This window comes from Electrophorus electricus, chromosome 12 (assembly GCF_013358815.1).
Source record: "Electrophorus electricus isolate fEleEle1 chromosome 12, fEleEle1.pri, whole genome shotgun sequence".
In the NCBI taxonomy this organism is placed as follows: domain Eukaryota; kingdom Metazoa; phylum Chordata; class Actinopteri; order Gymnotiformes; family Gymnotidae; genus Electrophorus; species Electrophorus electricus.
This window is the reverse complement of record NC_049546.1, coordinates 6948217-6972893: the sequence shown is the minus strand read 5'-3', so window position 1 is coordinate 6972893 and position 24677 is coordinate 6948217. Positions and strand designations below refer to the sequence as shown.

Genomic DNA, 24677 nt, shown 5'->3' with positions numbered 1-24677 from the left:
GCGCCGTAACCACGAACGGGGACCGCGCCTGGGGTGAAAGCCCGTTAGCTGAAAAGGGCAAGCTGATAGCTGCGTTAGCCCCACGGCCAGTGAGTGAAGAGTGGAGCTAGGATGCTGACTCAAGCAAAATCGGCTTAACGGTGTGTGAGGAAGGTTGAGAGAGAGAGAGAGAGAGATAAAGAGAGAGAGAACCAAGTTTGCCTTCACAGTCACTCTCAACAACCACCATACTCTAGAACATTAAGACAGAAACATATGAGAAAATCAATGCTCCTCTGGTCCAGTGCCTGCCTGCATGGGTTTGTCCCCCTCTGGTCTCCGTTTAAAAACCAAAGGCATGACTATTCCAGCGATTAAATCAGGAGTCACCTTGCTGTGTGCCGAGCATCCTGGCAGGGGGACGAGGGGAGCAGCTGTAACCGAGATATGCCTCTCTCCTCCTCTCTGCTCCTCTCTCCCGCTCTCTGCTCCTCTCTGCTCCTCTCTGCTCCTCTCTCCCGCTCTCTCCCCCTCTCTGTTCCTCTCTGCTCCTCTCTCCCGCTCTCTCCTCCTCTCTGCTCCTCTCTCCCGCTCTCTCCCCCTCTCTGCTCCTCTCTCCCGCTCTCTCCCCCTCTCTGCTCCTCTCTCCCGCTCTCTCCCCCTCTCTGCTCCTCTCTCCCACTCTCTCCCCCTCTCTGCTCCTCTCTGCTCCTCTCCTCCTCTCTGCTCCTCTCTCCCCCTCTCTGCTCCTCTCTCCTCCTCTCTCCGGCGCCTGACTATCCACTGATCCCCCCCTCTCCCCTCCAGTCTACCTTAGTTTCGGAGCCATCCTTTCACCCCGGCCGTCCGAACATGTCGGCGCACGGCGTCCAGTGAAAGATGATCTCCCCTGGCACGCCGCGCTTCCGCGGAGGATTGACTGGGAGGGAACTGCACATAACTGTCTGAGGGAAAAATGCGGGAGAAGCTGGCATTTTTGAGGAATGGATATGTGCGTGCGTGCGTGTGACAGCGTGGAATGAGCGCGGCATTTAGAGAGCAGCCGAAGCCAAACCTGCGCGTTCGCACGCGCGCGTGTGTGTCAGTGTTCAGACCTTTTGACCCGTTCGGACCCGTGTGTGTGTGTGTGTGTGTGTGTGTGTGTGTGTGTGTGTGTGTGTGTTCAGACCTTTTGACACATGCAGATGAGTAAGGACTTGCCTGGAAGCAGAGAGTCAGTTGACGAGGGTCAGTGGGGTCAGAGTGGAGAGTGACAGCCGGTTAACTGAATCTGACCACAGGCACACACACACACACTTGCGCGTGCGCACGTGCACATACACGCATGTGCGCATGCGCACACACACACACACACTCACACACGCACACACACACGCACACATGCACATACATGCACGCACACACACAAACACACACACACACACGCATACACACACACACACACACGCACACAAATGCAATTACCTTACACAAGCTGACCATCAGCTAATGAAAACGATCCTGGTACCCACATGGATCTCAGAGAGGAGAGAATTTTTTCTTCTAGTCTTCTAATATGAGACCAGTCAGATTGTTCTCAGTTCCGACTGTCAATAACTGCACACTGCTGGCCTCTTATTCCGGGCCAAAGCCGGAGCGGTTGGGAAAGTCCCGTGCCAGAACGCTGCTCCCGGGCTGCCAGCACCCGGCGCGACCGTCCCGACCCCTGACCTGTCTCTGGAACATGACCTTTGTCAGGCAGGTCACGGAAGCTTCCAGAACAATGCCCGTCACATGTGGGAGGGTTGCAGTCCCGCATGCTGCTGCTGACAGCAGACTACACACACAGTCGGTGGCAAGCCGGACTGGAGATGGAGAACACGACGGTGTTACAGGCGAGGGCAGGGACGCTGGCTCCTGTAACTTCTGCCTGTCACCTACGGACTCGCACCTAAATCTGTGGGCGCTCGGTATCCATTTATGGTCATCTGCTAATTGAGCCAAGACCAGAATGGTAAGGAGGGCTTCTCAATCTATTACTGAGAGCATAAACTTGTCAAAGTACATTAGGCTAATTGCAAGGGCCTGGGAAGCATTATTCATAGCAATATCCTGTATATATCTGTCATACTGGGGCACAGGGATTAACTTATTCTCATGACTGCAAAACTCATCGAGTTTTACACAAAAGAGGACCTGGACCACGGACATCGCGGACCCTGGTTCTACTGCTTAGCCAGCGCGATGCCTCCCACCCGGCGCGGAAAGGACTGTGCAACTTTTTCGGATACGTTCGAGCGAGTCTTTAAATCTCACTCTCAGGCCGGCAGCGCGCGAGCGTCGGACAGGTGTGCGTGTGTGGAACGTGGCACTTACAGGTTTTTGACGGTGGTGATTCCCCGGAAAGCCTTACGAGGGACGGACTGAATCTGGTTTTCACTCAGGTCCCTGGAGACAGGAAGGAGGGGAAGGGGTGAAACGTTAGGAGAATGTCTGAAGGCACTTCACGTTCCCGAGGAGCATCATACACCAGACGGGCACTGAGGTGCCCCAGTCTTTCTTGAGTGATATGACTCTGCTTTGAAGTCCAAAACCAGAATGTTCAGCAGACCATAAATGTCACTATATATATATATATGCATGGTTGTATGGTTGTGCGTGCGTGCACGTATGAGTGTATGTGAAACATCTCTGAAGCGTTTTTGCACAAAGGTCCACAACTCTTCCATTATTCTGGAAGACAATGAAATCACATTCGGTCAGAGTAAGATGGGAAAATAAGGAAAAAAGAAAAAAATGTATCCAAGACATGCTCACTTATGAGCCAAATGTTTTTTGACATGTCACAATGGTTTTGCTTAACATTATTAAGCTTGTTTGTTTGTAGGCTCATACCGGCAAATACAATTTGAAAACCAGAATACGATTACTGGCCAGAGAGGAAACAAACGAGATACGGAATATCTGGCCGGCTAATCGGAGTGTCTGCCCCACAGTCATGCCTGCAACACGCGACACGGACAGACCAGCGCTCCGGTTAACCCACGTGACCTTGCTACAACCAATCTCACTGATAAACAATCAGGCATGGGTCCAAACTCTGGGAGGAATTCTGCCAGGATCCCCGCGTGGACTGCAATGATGCATCAGCTACAGCACTACCAGTTATTCCCTCTTATGAGCGTTATGCAAACAGCATTTATCGTTCTTGCCCTTCCTCGCGCCCACCCCCTTTACGCACGGGATATGCACTTTTTTTTTAGGAGCCAATCAAGTCGTATTAGTTCAAAAATCGTAATAGCTCTTTTGTGAGCTGCAATAAGGGAGCGTGTTACGGTCCACCCACCGCAAACAGTCGTCGGTAAGAGCGAACGCGCATCCCCGCGGCCTCCGTGATGGCGAGAACGTGCGGCGGACAGAAGGGAACGCGCGCCGAGGACGAGGCTTGGGTCTCCGCTACCTTTTTGATTCTGCACGGGAGGCTTCTGGTGTTTCGATGCACTTGCATCGTTAATAAATGTTTTATTGTTTTGTTTACTCTGTTGGATTTCTCTCCCATTACTCTGACACACACACACACACACACACACACACACACACACACACACACACACACACACACACACACAAAGCAAATTGCCCCAGCCACGTAAGCGCGGTTATGAGAAAACATCCCCCTCTGCTGCGGCGAGCGACTCAACTCTCCGAAGATGAACTCGACGGTAAGGGCTGAACACACCACGGCGATAAACCGGATTAGGTGACGCTTAATGAATAACGACTTGAAACTCGAAGCTGAGGCTATAAAGAGATAATGAAGCTTTATGAGAGCATTTATATTCCCAGAAAAATAGTGACGCACACAGTATTCGTCTTCTTTGCTCATCGTTCAAAGACCCAACACAGACGTGTTATATAGCTCACGGAATTTTTTATGAACGTATTATTTACTTACACAGAGAACAACTGCACCGACACCAGCCATGCTAGTCCCTCCACACACACACACACACACACACACACACACACACACACACACACACCCCAGTCGTGTGTGTATGCTTGATCTCTCAGTGCAGTAGAGGTCAGCTTCTGTGCACTTTACATAAAGGAGGACCCTATTAAGTCTCTTACACAAATCTCACACGTGTACAGGCGAAGCGCATCGGTCTCCCACCTCAGACAACCTGCTTGCAAATTTCATTAATTTTATTTTCATCCTACTCCTCCTCCCCCCCCCCCCCCTCCTCCTCCAGACTCCCAGGACAGCTGTCATAAATCTCCTATTGATTCCATTAAAGGCTTCCATGTCCAGACAACCTGGCAGCATCAAAACATATTACTGATAAAAGCACAACACACACAGATAACGGCACGTGGGCACAAGGAGAATCCGTCCTCGAGTGCACAAAACAAGGCATGCCCACAACCCCATCCCAACACACACACACACCCACACCTACACACACAGAGATGCACAGGTACACCCGAGTTTAGGATGTGCATTGGTCAAGTTTATCACACTTCCCAAATATCATCCTTCATCTTTCTCATCGACACCGGAAATAAATCGTTTTCCAGCAGGCGTTTTCCGATCACCTTTCTCCGCATGCTCTCTCCCTCCGCAGGAAATGGAGCGAGGGTCCATAAAGGCAATGGTGTGAGCATGGAAGCCAAGCAAGGACGAGGGCCGTGTGTCCCCCCGTCGCCCCGGCAGTGGGCTCAGGTCTTCCCTCTGACTGCTTTCTCCCACACTTTGCACTTGGTAAAACTGATGCACTGCAACTCCCACATCACACCTCACCCCTTCACTACATCTATACACACACAGCCCCACCTCTGCCTGCTACAGCTACTTGCACATCTCAAACCTGCACACTCCCGTTCCACGTCCACACGCACCCGCTACCCTCCCTACACCAACGTCTACACCACATCACACATCAGACATCTAAAGTTGAACCCGTTCCTGGGCCTCCAGCCACAGAGAGGCAGGTGAGAGGTGACCCGAAGCCTACGGCCATTCCTGTCAGGGATATTACATTACGTTATTAATTTAAAGCAGGCATTCATGAGCGGGGCCAAACCCGTTGCCTTCGTATTACATCTAACCAGTGCTGGCGCAGGCGAGAACAGAGCGTGTGCGTGCACGTCCAGGCGTGAGTGCGTGCGTGTGCGTGTGCGAGGGGCCATATGCGTGGTGCCGTCCAGCAGGGTGGGCGTCTGGTGCACGGGTTTCGGGAGTGCGGGGGCTCGAAGGCGAAATGGCACGAGAATACGGCAGGGATGGAGGGGGCTCCGGGTTTTGGGCAGTGCGTTGCGGGGAATCGGGCACCAGAGATGGCAGGGTTAAACAGCATAGACTTACACACACACACACGCACACACACTCCATCTCCACACACAGGCGAGCAGCACTTATGAGATGCACATTTCTGATTTCTTTCATTAAAGACACAGCCAGAACCAGAAGGGGAAGAGGACCCCCCAAGGTCTTTATAAGCATTCTGCTTTATGAAACCGAAGACGTCTTCAATGGGTGACTCTCCCCGATGCAATCTCTCTGCATTCCCATTCCAGCTGCTAGTGCTACACTGGATGAGCTGTTTACTCTCTCTCTCTCTCTCTCTCTCTCTCTCTCTCTCTCTCTCACAGGCTTTCTCTTTCTTTAAATTCCCTTTTCTGCCATTATATTGGCAGGACACTCCTCGCCGGAGCTGCAATTCATTCACCACTCATTCAATAAAGACACACAGAAAGCATCACAATAGTGACCCCTTCCCTGCCTGCTTTTACAGCCCGTGTGGCGGCGGGGGGCAGCAGGGGGGGCGAGGGGGTGGGGGTAGGCTAGGACTCGCCCGCAGTTAGCGGCTGTCTTCATCTTGGTTTATGGCCACTTTTAAAAATTGAGGCAAATTAAAACACTATGGATTCCTGGCCCAGAAAGACTAAAGTGTAATTGGCTTTCAGGATGACAGTAGCTCTTAATTAAACTGGAGGCACAGTTTCGCTGGACTGCAAAAGAAATAGCGGCAAGGCAGACGACGAACGTCGCTTCCTCTGTAAGGAGGAAGCCCCCCTCCTCGCCAAGCCCCCCCCCCCCCCCCCCCCGGTAAGACAGCAGCCCATGGAGACAGTCTCCCTCTCTCCCATTAATTCCAGTTGCGATCGCTCTGCTGGAGCGCCTCTCTGAAACAGAAAAGACGCAGACACAACCATTCTGTTCCGGGAGGCGGCAGGGATCTGGCGAGGGGCCGCCCGCCGCCGCTGCGCGCGGACCCCTGTCCTCCCCTCCTCCCCGCCCCCGGAGACCGTCCTGCCCCGACAGGAACGGCGGCTCAGCGCTCGCCGGCTTGTTAAATCCCAGCGCTCCGACATGTGGCACGCCAGGGTGTACGGGGAGATAGAAGCCATACTAGGAGAGCGGCGCGATGAAAACAGCTGAGATCTACGAGTGCAGGAAGCCAAGGAACATAAGGAAGTACGGAGAGGAGGAAGGAGGAAAGGGAGAGAGTACTCCGCACACACGCACGCGCACGCACGCGCTAACTGCTCCTATGTCCAGATCAGATCAAAGCTTGGTTGCCTTTGTCTTTCGCTCCAGCCATTTAACTTTCTGCCCTTGCTTAGTGTTTTACATCCAGCCCAAAGACTCCTTGATTTAATTAACTTAGTGCTTTATGAATTAATATATTCCAGTATTGATTATCCCAAGAGCTGACGCAGGCTAAACGGGGACAGTAATACGCTTCGTTACGCCGCTTGTCTTCCCCTGCTGGTAGCGCAGGGCCAGGAAAGAAAAAAAAAAAAAAACACCACCCAGAAAGGTGGCTTCTAAATCATCGCAAATGGGCTCAAATGCTCCCATGGGTGCGTAAAGCTATCTCCCCACGCCACGGCATTCCTCCGCCCGGCCCAGGAAAGCGACCCTGTATGGAAATCATAAATGAAAACACCCCCCTCCCCCCACTGAAAGTATCTATTATGTTTTGTCGATACTTTAATGAAATTGGATGGCGTAACGTAATTTATCCTGATCTATACCCTTTATAGTTATAAAAGCCTTTTTGGCTCGGTGCCCGAAAAATGTCGAACCAATTTCGATGGGCTGGAGGCGGAGAGAAACGCTGCGGCGCTGAGGAGCTCGGCCGCGGAGAGGGATTTGTTATTGCTTAATTCACTTGTATTCCACTTGTGTCATTTGGTTTAATCCTCCTCCTTGTGCGCCCCCCCCGCTCCACCGCTCCCCCGACCCGTCCGGGGCCCGAGCGACGGATCGGGCTTTTAGGAACATTTATACTGGCAATAAAACGTCAGCTGTAAAGGATGACAGGGCCCCGCGCAGACGGCAGATCTGTCGCTCGGTCTGATGTGATACGGCGGAGTGGTTTGGAGATGTGAGAGGCTCCTGGCGAGACGGGGGCCCGCGGGTGGGGGTTGGGGGGCCGAGGGATGGAGCGTAATACCCTGTATCAGTCTTTACGCAAAGCCCTGTGAAAATGGGCGCGGGTGCAGAGCAGAAGCCGCTCGTCAGACAATAGGATGGAGCTGCTTTTAAAAGGCGCAGTCCGGAAGCCTGGGGCAGACGACTCCTCTCCACCCACACCCCCGCCCCCGCGCCTCACATCTGGGCCCCTCAGCAGCCATAAATAATACTCAGAGATTAAGAGATTGGCTTGGGGGGGGGGATATAGGGGGCTGGTGGGAAGTGGATCTGCAGAGCTTCAATTCATCCTGCGGCAGGTCACCGTTGCCACGGAGACCAGGAGCCATGCTGTCCAATTAACTTAGCGGCTGGTCGTGCAGGTGCAGATGGTGGATGCGGAGAGAGCTTGTGCGCGGTTGTGTGGCTCTTACGCGTTGCGTGCGTTCAAGTGTGCGTGGGTGTTTGTGTGTTTTCGAGATCTCTCAGAGGGCTTGAGAGACGGATGAGCTGCCCTTCTCGATTAACGGTGACGGCTCACCTCTCTGACTGTGCGGCGTTAAGTGGTGTAACTATATCCAGCACGGGTGCGAGCTTCACTCTCGGCCGCGAGGCGGCGAGTCCGAGGGAAGCCCTGTCCCTGAGAGGACGGCGCAGGGAGTGGGTGGGGGGGACCCGATGGCGTGGCCGCTCAGAGACAACACGCCACCGCCATCACCAGTGACGTTCTGTTTGTGTATCTCGACTGACCGCGTCCTGTCCGCGGCTGCCCGGTCTCCAGCCGGACGGCTGTGGGCGGGGCTACCGCAACAAGCGAAGAGACGAGCGGACGGCATCCGCAGTCTTCGCCCGATGTCCGGGGAAGGCGCGGCCCGTTAAAGAGCAGAAGTGGGACAGACGGGGGGGGTGTGGGGTGTGGGGGGTGGCTTGCTTGCTGCCTGTTTGGCAAATAAGCCTAATCTCTTTATAATGAGAGTAATCCTGTTAGACTCTGTAAATGGTGAACGTCAGGCTAATCGAATGAGGACCAAAACCAACCCTGCCTGGAAGGGGCAGCACCCCCCCGCGAGCACCCCCCTGCGAGCCCCCCCCGCGAGCCCCCTCCCGCCCTGCTCTGCTCCGTTTGCCCGTTCTGCACCCCCTGTCATCCCAGCTGCCCTGCCAACCCCCGGGCGCAGGACGGAGACGGCATTCCTCCCACTGAAAGTGTCCACGGTCCCCCGGCCACCGTGCCGCCGAGCAAACGCGCGTCTCCGTGGCCAAAGGGGCTTTTCTGTCTCTGTAATTCCTCAACACGCAAGTGTATGAAGGTCAACACGGCCCAGCAATTAACGGGTGACCCAACCAGAGAAAACTGTAATTACATCCAGAGAAAGGAAAGGACCTGCCGAGAGACCCCAGGGGGACACAATCAGCCCCACAGTCCTTTTATGCTGGAAATCTGCGCCCCTCCTTTCCCGGCAATGGCCACCCAAACGCGGGTGTGTAACAGAGAAAGACAAACACACATTTTTCCATTTCGCGAGTATTACCTCGGCCCCCAGTGCGAAGGAAAAGGCATGCACCATTACTGGAAACTTTTCCGGCCTGCTTCTCTTCTGTTCAGTTCGCGCGTTCGGTTTGGTCGCATCGTCGGCCATTTGTGTCATATCGAACAAGCAGGGTCGTCTGCTCCCTTCCCTCTAAGGCCAAGCAGAAAATGAATGAATTCTTTTCCCTTTTATGTGTAGAGAGGTTTTTTTTTTTAGCTCCGCGTCTGGTTTCTAACAAGGCACCAGGTCAGAGCCGCTGGAACGGATAGAACAACCTGAGAGGCGGAGAGCGTGCAAATGAGAGACGCGTACAAATTGCAGGTGCCGCTCCGACCACAAGATGGCACCCCCTGGCTTCTCTCGGCGGTTCCGCAGGCCGATCGATAAGTTCCTCTCTCTGCGGGGGCTGGCATGGTCGGCCCAGTGCTGCCGGAGCGGCAGCTACTGGGACTGCTGGTGTATGCTGGGACTGGGGACTGCTCTCCGGACGCTGGCAGAGGGATGGGCTGTCCGGACCCCGGCGGAGGGGTGGGCAGCAGAACGCATGCAGCAGACCACAGCACACACGGGAACATCAGAAGGCAAAATCTCTCAGCGGTGCGCACGAACGTTCCGGAAAGCTTGAAATCGAGTTCAGGACGCAAACGCTTTCTGTTGTTATCGTCACTTTATATTCTGTTGCTCGTTAATTTTTCCTTCAGACAACACGTCTCTACAAGCCAGCTTTCCTGACGGACTCGGGACTCTTATGAAAACACTCTTTCAGTGCGGTTCGCTTATGGCCTTACCCACAAGCCTGTTCTGTATCAAGTTCTGGGATATCATTGTTTCGTGAGTTTAAACAGGGAGTCTTTGGTGCGATGGCCACGTCTCGACCTCGCTGCGGCTCATGCGCGACCTCATAATGGCGATGACCGTCAGGCTCAGACGCTGAAACACCATGAAACACCAGGCAAAGCCTTTCCTCCGTACTGCCTCCGGGTTTTGAATCTCGACTTCCAGAGTGCCTGCGTCCTCTCTCTCTCCTCATCGTTTCTGTCTGACTGCCGGATGGTATAACAGGATAGCAGCGTGCGTGCGTGCGTGCAGGGATGCGGGGGGGGGGGCGGGGGGATCCATCCCCTCTCATTTCCTCACCAATTTACCCACAGACAAAGCTGCTGCTGTCTGCCCACGATCAGGCCGCAGGAAATAAGATATCGGTGGGGGAGAATGAAGACCGTCTCCCTGCTTGCTTCCACAAAGTCCAGAATTAAAATATCTGCCTCCATCAGCGGCCGACGACAAAGGAGTCACAGGGCGGGGAAGATTACTATCACGCAATATCATATTGGATTGAGATCTGCGACGTGCGTGGCTGACTCATTTCTGTCACGGCGCGTTCGTCTATGTACGCACACGCGCGCGCGCACGCAGAGGAGGTGATGTGCGACAGAAATGGCCATCCTCTGGATTGTTTCCATTATGGGTGCCACCGCGCACTACCGCGGTTGCCAGGCCGTGTTGTGTAAACTGCTTCCTGAGATTAGTGTGGAAACTCAATTTTCCCCAGCAGTCCTGCTCACCACGGCCCAACCTCGCTGCCCTTCCCTCTGACACCCCTCATAACATCAGGAGCAGCGTCACCCGGGCAACCCTTCCTTCTGAGGAGCTGGAGGTGTGAAGAGCCACAGGCAAGCGGTGTGCTCGCGGCACAGTGCCAGCACACTGCCAACACACACACACACACACTGCTGGCCCGCTGTCTCTAAACGTAGCCCCCCCCGGTCTCCGTTGTCGCACGAGGCGAGGAAATCGAATCGCCCTCCGCTTCTAGTCTCGCGGCATTATCCTGCCCGTCACTCCCTGCCACTTCCTGTCAGGACTGCTGATCCTATCTACTTCACTTACTGCCAGGGGACCGTGGGGCAGGCTCCGGCAGGGCTCCCGCCCCCTTTCCCAGGCTCTGCTCCTTGCCTTGGAGGCCTGCCATGGACTTCTGTCCACCTGCCTGGCGGTCTGCTCCTCCCTTTCCACCAGAACGGCGGCTGCCCGGAGCCCACGGACTGCTCCTCTCTCCCTCCAGCAGGCCGGCTGGCAGCAACTTGCCTAAAATGGCAATCGGAAACGTACACCTACCCAATCCAACGCGTCCCGATTCCAATCAGTTCGTTTGGATCGCCTCCTGTTTAAAAAGGCCGTGTTTCAATGAAGCGAGAGAAGCACGGGTTGCGTTTCCAGCAGATTAAAGCTATTCCGTCAGAGGTCAGGGCCAGCGTCAGTGGGGCGCGCTGCTATTTTCAATTTTCTTTTGTTTACATTTTCTCTTCTGCTGAAGAGAGTCGCATTGCTCGAAAGTCTTGTGTAATTTTCCCCTTTCAAACATCTTCGTGTAATCTTAGAAGCAATCGTCTTATTTTTCCAAACACGCTCTATCTGTATCATGATTTTTGTCTATTTTTATAACCCTAATGTATTATTGTTTTTGTATTATAAAAACGATCGCGAGGCGGTTTCCTACCACGTATTCTGTTACTCTCCAGGCCTGCGTTCTGGGCTCCGATTTCGCGGTTTGGTCCGTGTGCGAGGAACGCTTAGCCTGCGCGCTGAGCCGAGCCGGAACGCTCTGGGCGGGGGTTTCTGCTGGGGACGCGATCCCGCTGATTATGGCATCGCAGGGTCAGGCAGATTTATCAGGGCCTGCTGATGAGGCCGTATTTAAATAAACATCGGCATCCACTCCAGAGAGCTTACAAAAAAAAAAAAAAATGAGGCCCCCGGGGGAACGTTCAGCAGGGGTTGGGGTTTAGCGGAGCAGGTCGGCAAGTCGATTGTAACACTTCATCTCCGCTTCGCAGACAAATACATATCTAAACATGTAAATAAAGCAATGTTGCCCGTGACCTGTCCCGACGGGTCTACAGCGGCAGAAATCTCTGGAACCGCCTATGCCGTTCTAGAAGGAGGCCAGCGGTAGCGTCGGCGCGCAGCTCGACGGCTTGTCTAGTCTAGTTAACACCTTGTCCAAAGGGCCTGAACTGGGTTCAGCCGTGGGACGGCCGAGCCAAGTGCTTTTCCGCGTGCACTCATAAATCAGCGGCAGCTGCGGGCCCTCGGGCCAGGTTTCCGCCTTCCTGAGAGCCCACCGGCCCCATCCGCGTGTGTCCCCGCTCCGAGGCATGAGCAAGGGCTTATATACGGTTTCTCCCGGTTGACAAACACGGGAGTTGAGGTAACCATAGCTTTGGGGCGGGGGAGCCGGTGATTGCGCCACCCGGGGACTCACTTTTTTGCTGCCGAGGTCCCTGAAAAACGAGCCCAGGCCAGAGGGGTCATTTACACGTATAAACAACCAGAAAGGTGGAGGAACTGTTGCTATACATACATAAATAATGAAAGCATGCAGAGACCATGTGTGTTCCTCTGCTGGGACGCAGCGTGCCGACGTACTCGTGGGCAGCGGCTCCGTTGTGGCCCACGGAGGACAGCCTTCTCGCCCGGAAGGCGCTCTGGCACTGCGGCAGATGGAGCTCACCTCCGCTCTGCCTCGGCGCCCTCGTGGGCCAGAGCCAGAGGTCAAGGTGATCTGTGATTGCCACAGCAACCGCCCGCTGCTCCGGGGAGGTCGGAGCTCGTCTCCCAGCCAAAGTGCTCGCCGGCTGCTCCGACTGCCGGGTCCCCGGAGCTGTGCCAGCTGTCCCCTCACCCCTTGGTCTCCCGCTCGCTACCGCACACTCGAAGACAGCCCTGCTGCATGGTGGACCGATTAAACTTAGGGAAAACTCGCTCTGTGCATATTCAGATTCAGTCCAACACACGAAAGTTCAATAAGCAACACTGTTTATATTACTAACAATTATTTAAAGATATGCAGAATATAATTTTCTGTGGTCAGTAGATTTGCTGCTGGTTGCCATGCTAAAAAAAGGAATGCCACCACATCAGCAGGTAAAATTCTATTTCTAAGACTGCCACTATATTTTATTATTGTGTAACAATTCCTTAGTTCCAATTATATATTAATGGAAATGCCAGTTGTACTTAATATACATTGTCCTAAATACACATTTTCTCCCCTCTAAGGAACCAATTCTTCATATTTAGTCTTATGCAATTCCTTTATCCAAGTTTAACCTCCACTCACTACATTCAAGACCAAAATCTCTCAAACAGTGCTTATAAATGTAAGTTCAGGTCTCTGAAGGTTTTCTTGTATCTTGGTTCCTAGCCGGCTTCCCTCGGGGCGCTCTGACTGGCCTCTTCTGTAGCGCCTCCAGGGCTCCCTGACCTTTGCCAGATGGCTGCGCAGAGTTTTACTAACAAAGTCATTAAACTGCCTCGTTTAATTTTGATTTTGGCTGAGCCAGGTCTCGTTCCGGTCCTTCGCACACGTTGCGCTCATGCACACACGAGCCGAAGAGCTCGCTTCAGTCATGAACGCATGTGGAGATTAACCGGAGAGGAGATTAAAACTGAGAGAATCCCCTCAGTGGTACTCCGGAAACCGGGGCTGCGTTTCCGGTGAGAGAGCCGGCGAGAGAGCCGCCTTGCTACGAGGGGAGAAAAAAAACCAGGGGTTTTCTCACTTCCACTCCTGCTGCTTCGCCAACCGCAGCTTTAGTAGCCAAGAGGAGCTCACCGCGGTGTTTACAAGGGCAGATCACTTCCTCTGTACGGCTATCATTGCCCAACCAGGAGAAGAAGCACCTGACGTGTCACAGCCAATGGCCGGGGGCGCGCTTACAAATTCCGGCCTCCATGCACTCCACGAAGACTCCCGAAACTAAGCAGAGGCTGTCACTGCAACAGTGAACGCACCTGAGCGATGTGCTTGCGACCTGTCTACGTGAACACTGAGAGGACATCGGGACCATGTGGCAGTCCTGAGTGAACCTTTTAAAGCGTGCAGCCGCTTCGTTGGCAAACCGTGATCGAAACCGAGCAACCACGTGTAACGCGGCGACGTCTCGAGGCTCGGACTGCGCTTGTTTAGAACATTAAGCACTTCTGACTGTGTGAACCTTAGACAGTGCAGCACGCAGGCCTCACAGGGTGTAAAGAGCAGCCAATTACCGGCACGTCGGGGTTTCCGATTCCAGCTTAGGAATTTCGCTTTCGGAGATTGGATCAGGAAGTTTAGATTAGTCAAGACATTAGCTGTCTGGTTGGTCCTTTCCTTTGTAGTCCCTTCACACCACAGAATTTGTTAACAACACTTTCCTGCAAGTTAAGTGTGGCAGATCCGAAACAGACATCACAACTGCGAGATCCTTCACTTTGTGTACTTCCCCTAAAACTCCACCCCGTGCCGGCAGTCTGGTTTGAGTTTCAAACCGTCATGCGTTTGGCCGTTCAGCGTAGGAAATGTGAAGCAGCTGATGCGTATAAATAACAGAACAAACCATCGGCGAGTTTTTAGATCACGTTTATAGATCCCACCGTTTTCCCTCCGTCTCTCTTCTTAGCTTCATATTTAATGCACGAGCATAAATACGTTTATTTATGTTTTTACGTAACCGTTGAGCGCCTAAGGCTCTGATATGGAAATCGTAATCGGGCAGCTGTTGCAGGAGAGCGCTTTCGTTCCGCCCTCCTGCCGCTAGGGCCGACCTGTGCGTGAGTGTGTAGAGAGAAGTCAGGGTCGGTGTGCTGCCGTTTAAAACGGTTTGAACCGGACATAACCGGGACCTTCCGAATACGTTTAACACCGGACCGTTGCGTTGCCGTATCCGGAGCATCGTCTTTCAAGCCCCTTTGAAATGATAACGAATCATGCAGGACAGGAGGAACAGGCTGTGCACTGAAGAGGCCCAGCGACAGTCTAGCTGGGAGGCTCGTTTCAGTGACAGTAATACCCCAGACTGCACAAACAGAGATTGTTAGCGTTAAGAGTTATGACAATCATAACATTCCAAAGAACTATAATTCCCAGAATGCCTCTTGCTTTCTCCTGCTCAGCCGGGCATATTTCTAGGCAATTACACACAAGCTGTCTAGGAAATCTATGAGATAAGCACAGGGAGCGACGCGTTGGCTTGCTCGGCTGTGCGCCACTGTGGCTGGTGCAGCGAAGTCTGTGCGTGGTGCTCGGTTAACACAGGCCCCCATCCATGTGCTACTAATCGCCGTGGAATAAAAGTTCTCGAAGGAACAATAGGAGGTTGCGTTCAAGTGGTAACACTTTGGGGTCACGAACCTCCGACCCCCACCAGCGCTTTCATCTCAGGGTGATGTACAAGCGTGTACATGATAACTGGCGGTGAGGGGCCACCTCACTGTGGTTTGGCGAACCGGCAGATCGCTACAAGATGTGAGAAGCGGTGCTGGTCTGGGAGCCCTCCGGAGGGGTGAGGCCCTTTCTGGAGCATGAGTTCCTGACGGCGCTAGGCATCTGCCAAGGTATCTGCACCGTCAGCGACCCCAGGGGCCGACGGCCCGCCCCGTGCCATCCGCGTCCGGCTCCATCGCAGAGTCGAAAGAGTCGGTTCCTGTGGAAGCTCCTCTCCCCTGGAGAGGCGTTTTAATCGCATCTCCTGGCGTCTTTCCCCACACGCAAGAGCCCGGTGTGAAGCCGTGGCGCCGACCGGCTCGTTCGGGACGATTTTAACCACCCACGCGAGGCACCCGTTATCCCAACCTGGGCCCACCGGACAGACGCGACCTCTGGCTCCGCCGTATGCGTGCTGCGCGTTTCGCCTCCCTTTCGCTCCTTGGCTATCCTCACGTGGAGCAGCAGAGGTTCTGCACCCACTCAGCATTTAGGATTTGTGATCATTTCATTGTTTTCAATTAGAACCCGTCTGTGTGTGTGTGTGTGTGTGTGTGTGTGTACACAAGGACAGGAGGTCAGGGGGTAGGTTGAGTGAAGCTGTTTGAGCAGTAAACATTATCTTCCCTGAAATCGCTGTGTGGACAGTCTGGAAAGCACATGTGTGAGAGCATCTCTCTTTTGTGCAGTACGAGACTATTGGCGCCTAGCGGCGGCCTGACAGGCAGATTCAGCGGAACTCACCTCCTGCATCACACCTCAGGATTTAATGGCACAACATCAGGACCCTAGGCTCCATTAGGAATACGGCGTTCTTCATCCAGGACCGTGTGGACCGACAGAAACCCGTTCCCAGGCATCACTCACACAGGTCTGCGCCGCGCAGGCCATGGGGGAAGTCATGACTTGGCCATGCTCCCAGTGGTGCCACAGAGACTGCTGATTAAGCCAAACCCGAGGATTACCTCTCCTAATTCCTCACCAAAGAGTCAATCTCCTCCAAAAGACCTTCTCTCTTGGCAGGAGAGCATCAGTCAGCCAATTTCGGTCATTTTCACTAATGCACCACCTCGGCTGCCAGCGTGGGTCTGCCTTGGAAGCAGGTCAATACACCGAGATTGGAGAATCGTCCCACTTGTCTGTGTTCAATAACTCCATAAAAGGGCTGCTTGTTGTTCTTGGGAGTGTTTATACAGTATAGAGGGGCCGAGATAAAACTGGTTTCCTACAGTATTTTGAAACTAATTCATTAAAACATGACATCATAGGACAGCCGTTTTAAAATGACTGATTTCGGTGTACCTTATCCCCTGATGTTTTCCTGTTCTCTGGGGAGTGACTTGCGTTTTTTTGGCCAGGCGATTGGCTGAGCCATAAGTACATCTCGCAGCCTGAGCCTGCTTGCTTTATTGTGCAACAGCGTAAACTTCGACCTCAGTACCGTTAAAGCTAATTTGTTTCTTTGTGATCCAGGCAACCAATCAATCAAAGGCACCAGATCGCGTGGCTCATTCTAGCCCTGGGACGTACTGTCGTAGTGCAACGCATCAGAACCGCTCCGACTGTAAATCAAGTTGCGATAAAGCTTTTATGTTTCTCTTAAAGCTCATTGCTGGTTCCTTTACTGGTTGCGATGACATGCCGCATTGTTTTGGCAATATGCTCTACTGCAGAGTCTACTAACGAGGCAGCGCGTGACACGGTGGATGAAAATGACTACGGGAGGGCGAAGTCAGCGCCAGATTAGAGCTGGCTGGTGTTCACCATCCCGCCAATTATCAACCTGTTTTTATACATTTTGCAGAGGGTGGGGGATTTTATGTTCAGGGGGAAATGAAGCATGACAAAATGTGATTAAAATGGCTACATGCTAACAGGGACGTTGTCGCACGTTGTCGTGCCTCTTTCATGTCTCTCTGTCTCTCTCTTTCGCTCTCACTCTCTCTCTCCCTATTCGTTTTTTTTTTTTTTTTACTCCACCCCATCATATATAATGAGAGACCGTGCCAGACTAACACTTGGCCCGTTCTCACGGGTTTTCTGGGCCATTGGTAAACGGAGCCCCTTGGCCCAGGTCCCATTAGAAGCACGATTAGCGTCGGTGGGTCTCCAGCGATCAAGATGATTTGTGTTGTGAGGTGCCTTCTGTCCGACGCTTGCACGAGCACGCGTGTGTGTGCACGTTTCTGGCCCACATGGCCTGTGACGTGTGTCTGAGTGTGTGTAAACACCTGAGCACTCGCACCACAATGTCTGCTATGTATACAGCGCGCGACGCGTACCTCTGGAGACCGCCAGGGAACCTTAACTGATTTAACCCAGTGCCCGGGCTCACCTCTCTGATTGGATGGAGGGTCACCTCTGCCCTTAAGCCACGCATTAGCCAAATTACAGGCTGTGACAGTGGGCTGATTATTTTATGGAGCAGAACGAGTAAAGAGAAACACGTGAGGGGAGAGAGCATGGGTGGGCGGGGGGCCGCGCCCCGACGCACAAACGTTTGCTTCGTTCTAAACCTGGAGACATTGTCCTGTTGGTACCGCCTGCCGAGCTCCACATCCGGGCTTGTTGCCACATCAGTCAGCCCATCTCCCTGACCACATGCAGGGCTGCAGGTCCCCATCTCTCTCGCCAAGTGATGAGTAATCTGTCCCGGACAGAGACGCAGGAGCCGGATGTGCCAATCCAAACAGCACCGAGATGTTTTTACTGGAAATTCGGAATAAATAAATCGGTGCCCCACCGTGTGATCTCCATGGGGCCTGATGGCGGGGTGTTAATGTCCTGTCTGTTCTGCCTAGCTGCAGGCTGCAACCTGGCGTGGGAACGCGCCTCTTTCCAGCAGCTGGGTGGCGCAGCCCGGCGGGGCACCTTGGTGCCGGGGCTGTGTGTGTGGCCGGCCGGGCTGACGGACGGGGATTTTCCTCCTCCGGTGGACGGTGTGGGAGGCGGCCGCGAGGCTCCAGAGGAGAGCCAGTGTCTTTTTTCCCCTGGTGACCTGCGCGCGAGGTCAGAACCCAACGCCGCAGGGTGTGCACGGGGCCGTTAAACGAACGGTACACACCTGCAGTGTGTGCACGAGAGGCAGAGGAAGTAACAGAGAGAAAGAGATACATGATGCCAAAGAAGGAGAGAGAGAGACCTACGTTTTTCTACTCGTGTTGAAACACCATCACTTAACCTGCCTCGGCAAAGCCACTCAACTCCACTGAAGCCCAGCTCCATCCGGTTGGCCACCCCCCGCTACTGCAGTGAGTCCAGGGGGCCACCTGTCTCCCACTCCCATCCTGGGAGCGCGGGACTGCACGCTCCCAAAGCGACGCCAACGGACGGCTCGGGCTGGTTGGGCTGAATGGGGATGGTAGAGGGGGTGGGAAGGTCAGAGTTCTTCCATTCTGACATAAGGCTGAGATAAGGAACATCTCAGAAACGTCAGGAACGCCCCGGGTTCGACCGTATCTACGGACCGTGCCCCGAACTCCCCTGAGGCCTGCCCCCCGTGTTTCCACACAGAGTCGGATCCGGTCAGGAGAAGCGGGAATCTCGTAGGCTACGCAGGCCCTCTAGGCGGCGACGCTGGCGTGGAGCTCTACTGAAAACACCACCGATGGTTTATCAGCAGTGTCAGAATGGGCTGCGAGACCCAGGACCTCTCTGGTCACCGTTTTTGGCTGATCTTCGGAACAAACGTGCCCCACTCGCAACCTGCCTCCATGCCGCCGGCTCCTCCGCTTGCCAAAGCTCGGCCGCGTCCTCCCGGGTCTCCGTGCCATCTGCGCCGAGGGAACGGCGCTGCGGAGTCGTGGCTGCTTGATGGCCACACCCAAGGGCCCGCCTCCTGCAACCCCGTTTCATGTGTGCAGGGTGTGTGTGCCGTGTTGAAGGAAGGTGAACATGGAACGGTCACTTCGTTAGCGGCCAAAACAACTCGCGCTTACGACTGACTCTCTGCTCTCTGCACGCCTGCTCTCTCTCACGCAGCTGTATGTTTTACACACGTGGGAAATTCGCTTCAGCGGCTTCATTACAAAGACACAGAATAACAGAGACACCCCCCCACCCCACCCCACCCCCACTCCTAACCCCCGGTCCTTTGCTTTGCCTGCAATTACTCCAATTATGCACTATCATGTGTCTGTCGTAAGCTCCGGCGTTCGGAGTTTCTGCAAATTAACTTGCGCTCCTGGTGTTCCTTCAACCCGCAACCCAACCCCTGACAGGAGCCAGGCGGGCAGCTCGCTTCAGATCCTGAGCCACTGGCCCCAATACTGCGGGGCCCGAGCTCTGGGTGAATGCTGATGCTTTTAGCATGGAGAAGATGACAGCGCCAGCTCCAGGGTGCAGACCCAGCTCTGGACCAAGCCCTCCGTACCCCCCACTGCTGGGGAGCGCGCGGGACTGGGTCTCGTCTCATCCAGATGGCATGCAATTTCCAAAGCTCCCGCTTCCAATGATAAGGAGGTAAAGAAAGGGAGGGACTGAAAAAATGCTCACGGTTTTAATTAAACACGATTAACGCCTGCGCAGAGCAGACTCATTTTCTGGACTCTTTCTGGGCTTGCAGCAGTTCTTTAAACCCGACGAAGACGTGCGCATGGGCTTTACTCAAGCGCTACATTAAAACAACGAAAATCACATGACCCTTCTTAGCACGGCCATGTGACCCCTCCTAGCCGACGCACCAGTTCTGTGAATTTCGTAAAGAGTGTTGATTGCTTGCCACAGGAAACCTTGCACCGATTCATTCGGGCTATGAACCACCTACTGAGGCTGGCTTGCTAACTTGGGCTGACACACACCTGCAGCAATTGCGATCCAGGGCACTGGTTCGGCTCTGATTCAGACCACTTGTCCAGACAGCTTTTCTCGTGCCAGGCGGCATTTGGGCGCTGAGGGGCTGGAATGGTGCTGGCTAGCCTGCTGAGCCGACCGATTTATTTGCCGCCGACATGCTTTCGTGGTCTCCGAGGGGAGAGAGAAAGCGACAGGCGTCCCGGATTAGGGGCGGTTCTGCCCAGTTTAATATCAGCTCTCCATCTGTCACTGGTCAATTTCGAACTGATTCAATCAGTGCGACAAAGGGACAGGGGATATTCTCTGAATGTGCACACACACACACACACACACACACACACACACACACACACACACACACACACACACACACACACACACACACACACACACCCAACCTCTGAGGATGGCACAGACCAAGGGAGCCTGGGACAGGAAAGGTTTTAGAATGAGAAAGGGGAAAGAAGTACAGCATGTTTTACAGGAGTTCGGAAAAGTCCATGCTCATTCGGACCAGCAGATCTACCACATGTTTGAAAACATAAAACGCAGCGAATACCTAAAAGCCGCAGGAGAAGTGAGAAAAAGGACAGGAAAAAAGAGAAAAACAAGACGAGGAAAGAACCACAAATATGCCGCAAAGATGCATTCAATAATTATCAAACCAAAAAGCCCCCCCCAATATGCTTTGGGAGGCAGTGGGTTTGGGGGCCTGGTGTGCGTGACATTAGCAGTGCAGATTCAACAAGCCCTTGGCTGCACTGTGTAAGCATGTTTGTTTAATTAAGCACCGTGCTATTAGATTTCAGCACTATTCTGCATCTTTAAAGCTGCTCTCATTTCTGAACGGGGCTTAGCAGGCCCACTCACTCTCTGGCAAGAAAGCAGCAATACATAAACAATGCAGGGTGCAGTACAGAAAATTCAGCACTTGGGAATCTCATTAGAACTGGCGCAATGATTAGCTTCAGGACTGTCCGTTATGTTTTTAATGCGCTCATGGAAATGAGCTAACCAGAGCACGGTGACCGCTCTGGAGTAAACAAATGGCATCCAGATCCATTATATTTTGCAACGATTCCATATACGTGGAATAAATGCACTTTTCTCTCAGTTCGGCCCTCAGTCTTCCTCGCGCTCTTTGCCAGATGTGTGCCCCGTGTCCCGGAGCTCTGGCGGCCTTGACAGGCAGGACGGGGATGTTTGTTTGAAGCCGCCTGTTTCCCATCAGCGCGCCTGTCCCGCCGGAGCCTCTCATCTCGACCTGTCCGACACCTCTCCCCGAGACCCCAATGGGGGGGAGCACACTGATAATGTCATCATCAGATGGAGGCACCTCTTCCTTGAAGCAGCACAGGGCGCCACATGGACTGTCTTCGCCTTTGTCGCGGAAAACAATGCGGCCGTGTGTTTACGGTCACGGACGCGCAGGGTAGAAGCCGAGAGAGGCCGCGCCGCCAAAAAGCTCCTTTTGAGTGCGTGGGATGTCTCTGTTTTGCTGGGAGCGGAGTTGTTCTCCGTTGCCCTTGACTGAGACCTGTCTGGCTTTTGTTAGTTTAACTTACACCTCCTATACCTGTAGCTTCCCGAGGCCGGGATGTGTAAATTGGTTTTCATGCTCTGATATGGCTCCATCTTTCACTCCTTTCCAAGCTGGCTGCTGTCAGATCAGAACCAAACATAAGCAATTACAATAAGGCAGCATATTTGCAGTTCACTTTGGGAAGCTACAGACTTCAGTGTTCAGTAAGTTCAGTCTGGGGCAGACACTGCCAAAGGAACTTTCATTATGGTGTTCTGGACAAAATCCCAACCGAAGAACAAGCTGAATGAGTGGAAAATCTGCAAACCTGATATGAGAGAAGCTCTATAATAACAGGCCTAGCTTGTCCCTTCAACTCAAGAGACAGACGGACCTCCAAACGGATAAAGACAGTCAAACAAATATCCCTGCGGATACCCTGACATCCTAAGAGTTGATTCTACGGTGTATAGACGGGCGTGCCATAATTGTCCAGGCCCTTGAGGACTGCTGGGTCAAAGTTTAGACTAAAACATGTTTAGTGGCATGAGAGATTTGCCCTTGTTACGGGCCACTGAGAAGCTCCTGCCCCTTAAGGAGCTTTAGAAACTGCCCCGGTTAAGCGAGACCCTGTTTCCCCTATTCTGAAATGGAGCGCCTAACCGTATAATAACTGGTAGCCTTAGGATGATGTGAAGTCCACGTGCAATTGCAGATGTTTTAGGTTGCTCTCCATTGTATGTTGCATGTTGTAGCTTTGAATTGCGAAGGCCATCCAGCCCAATAAAGTACTGGAGAGGACACCGTCCATTGTGATGGGTAAGGGGTCCCCGTGCTGGACTAAGGTGCCGAAGACAGCTCTGAGCCCATCACATCAGTCCGTTCTCCTCACGTTCAAATCCCCAACCAAGGGGAAACGTAGAGAAGAGAGCTCTGTTTTTCCTCAGGCTCACACCAGAGGCTGCACTTCAGACAGGCGTGTTTGCAGTGACATTATCAACATGGCCGACTCGAGCTCGGCTAACGCCTCTTATAACAACTTCTGACATGTCGGTGGCACAGAGGGTCCTTTCTCCTGCCAGTGCGCCCAGAACCGCGGGGTGGGATCATGCCTGAATGGTTACGTCTTTTTACAGCACTGAGATGAGTAACGTCTCGCACCGCCTCTGGGTAACTCTGCGGATCATCAATAGGTGTCACGGTGACAACGCGCCGTCTTAGCATAATTAATCCTCCTTCCATACGTGTGTTCTCTGCTCAAAGAAAGGACAGTCTTCGGGGTCAGAGCAGTCCTTGTCGTAACATCTGTGAACCATTACGTCTGTTCGGTCCAGCAGACGGGTTAATTAAGATGCGACAGGTAATCAAGTTGCCGGAAGCCAATTAAGGCACTTGGGTCAGGGTGCTGGCTTTGCTCAACCTACGAACTCTCCCCTGTTGACTGCAGAATACCTCAAAGAGACACTGTGGAGCAGCTACGCAGGGAAAACATCCCCCACCCTTAGCCATTGCTAGACCACCTGGTGCACAGAATTAATCACCGTCCTCAAACCCTGCAAAAGCACCATGTGATAAATTTGGTGTAGGTAAGGAAAGGCCAGTGCTGGGCCTGCGAACAAGCCCCAACATCCGAGAGTCTTCCCCCGTGGGTCCGGAGGGACAGTCATGTGATAGATAGCTTATGCTGCGAAATAATTTATCTCGATAGTTGATTTGAATATGCTGGAGTAAAGGGCTGCGTGTATGTGTGTGTGTGTGTGTGTGTGTGTGTGTGTGTGTGTGTGTGTGTGTGTGTGTGTGTGTGTGTGTGTGTGTGTGTGTGCGCGTGTGTTTGCACGGGGGCTAACACCTCTGATAAATACAAGGCAATGGCACCTTAGGACAGTGGTCACAGCTAGAGGATCACTAACACCTAAAATACATACAACGCTCCCAAACACAGCCTTCCTCTCAGTCTCCTGCTACACACAACACAAATAAACACCATTTATATTTAAAAAAAGAAACAGGATTTCTTGACAGGATGTCAAGATAGATTGGAGCCAATGATATATTTTTAGAGCTCCAAGTGTGGACGGGTCAGTAAGAAGCAAACTGCCCAAATCCACTTTCTGATCCCACGGGGATTTGACCGAGCTAGCAAGATCTGTGCAGTCTTTCGCTCACTGGGCCACAGTGTATTACCTGAATGAAGCCATCACAGAAGTTGCTCAGGAAGCTAGCGTGACTGCAGGCCTGAATGGGCCAGCTCACAGCACAACAGCCCGTGCTGAAATATGTACCTTGGCCCCGTGCCCCGGGCTCCGCACGGCGTGCAGCATGCAGCCTGCCTAGATTGGCTTTCCTCGAATGATCTTCATAAATTTGACAGTAGTAGGGAGATTAGGTTAGGGCCCCCCCTCAATCCCTCGTTTATCAGGGAGACCGAGACGCCAGACCGCCATCTCCCCCTCTCTGAGGAGCACCTGGCTGGGGTCTGGCACCACTCTTCCGCTCGAGCAGAGTGTGTTGTACAGGGGGCCGGGAAGCGACACGAACTGTCTAATCCAAATCCATTAAAGGAATACGTTTCTCCTCTTAGGGCTGGGGCCCACATAACCGAGCGGCGCGGCCGGAGCCGTTAGCCTAACGGCAGGCGGCTGATAAAACGACCCTGGGCGACCGGCTTCCCCAGCCTGATGGAGCAGACAGGCAGGCGCAGAGAACTGCTTGTGAGTTACGACAGCGGGACTGCGCTGACCCACCTCCGCACTTTATGTACTTAACTTCTTTGCAACCTCTGATGCTGGGCTTTTTACAGCAGGGAGGTCGTGACGAGCCGGTGGGCAGGCCACGCCACCGTGAGCGCTCTAGCAGAGACGACTGCGCAAAGACTTTAACGGTCGTTAACCGCACTGGACGCGAGAGGCTTCACTGGGGTATTGGGGTATTGCTCCCATGTTTTCAGATCCACTGCCCTCATTACATTTGCATGCAGACTGGTTGATGTCGTCCAACCAAGTAAATAAATAAATAAATGCTATGCTAAAATATGCAAGGCTAAAATAGTTTGGCAGTGACTTTGGGGCCCTGGCGGGCAAGAGTGTGTAATGCATGTTGAGAAATAATTTGTAATTTCCATTCCAAACAAGCCAAGTGGCAAGGTTTTATTACAATGCTGACATCAAAGGGCTCGCATTCTGCAATCTGATCCCCATAGTC

General features: G+C 53.2%; 1 protein-coding gene across 2 annotated transcripts in view; it reads right to left on the bottom strand.

The window, feature by feature from the left end:
* The window catches only part of slit3 (slit homolog 3 (Drosophila)), a 118477-nt gene that overhangs the window by 52605 nt on the left and 41195 nt on the right, over positions 1-24677 (bottom strand). For both annotated transcript variants that reach the window (XM_035532272.1, XM_035532273.1), the window contains exon 5: positions 2335-2406. In XM_035532272.1, coding sequence (XP_035388165.1) covers positions 2335-2406 — 72 coding nt within the window. The remainder of the gene's footprint in view (positions 1-2334; positions 2407-24677) is intronic.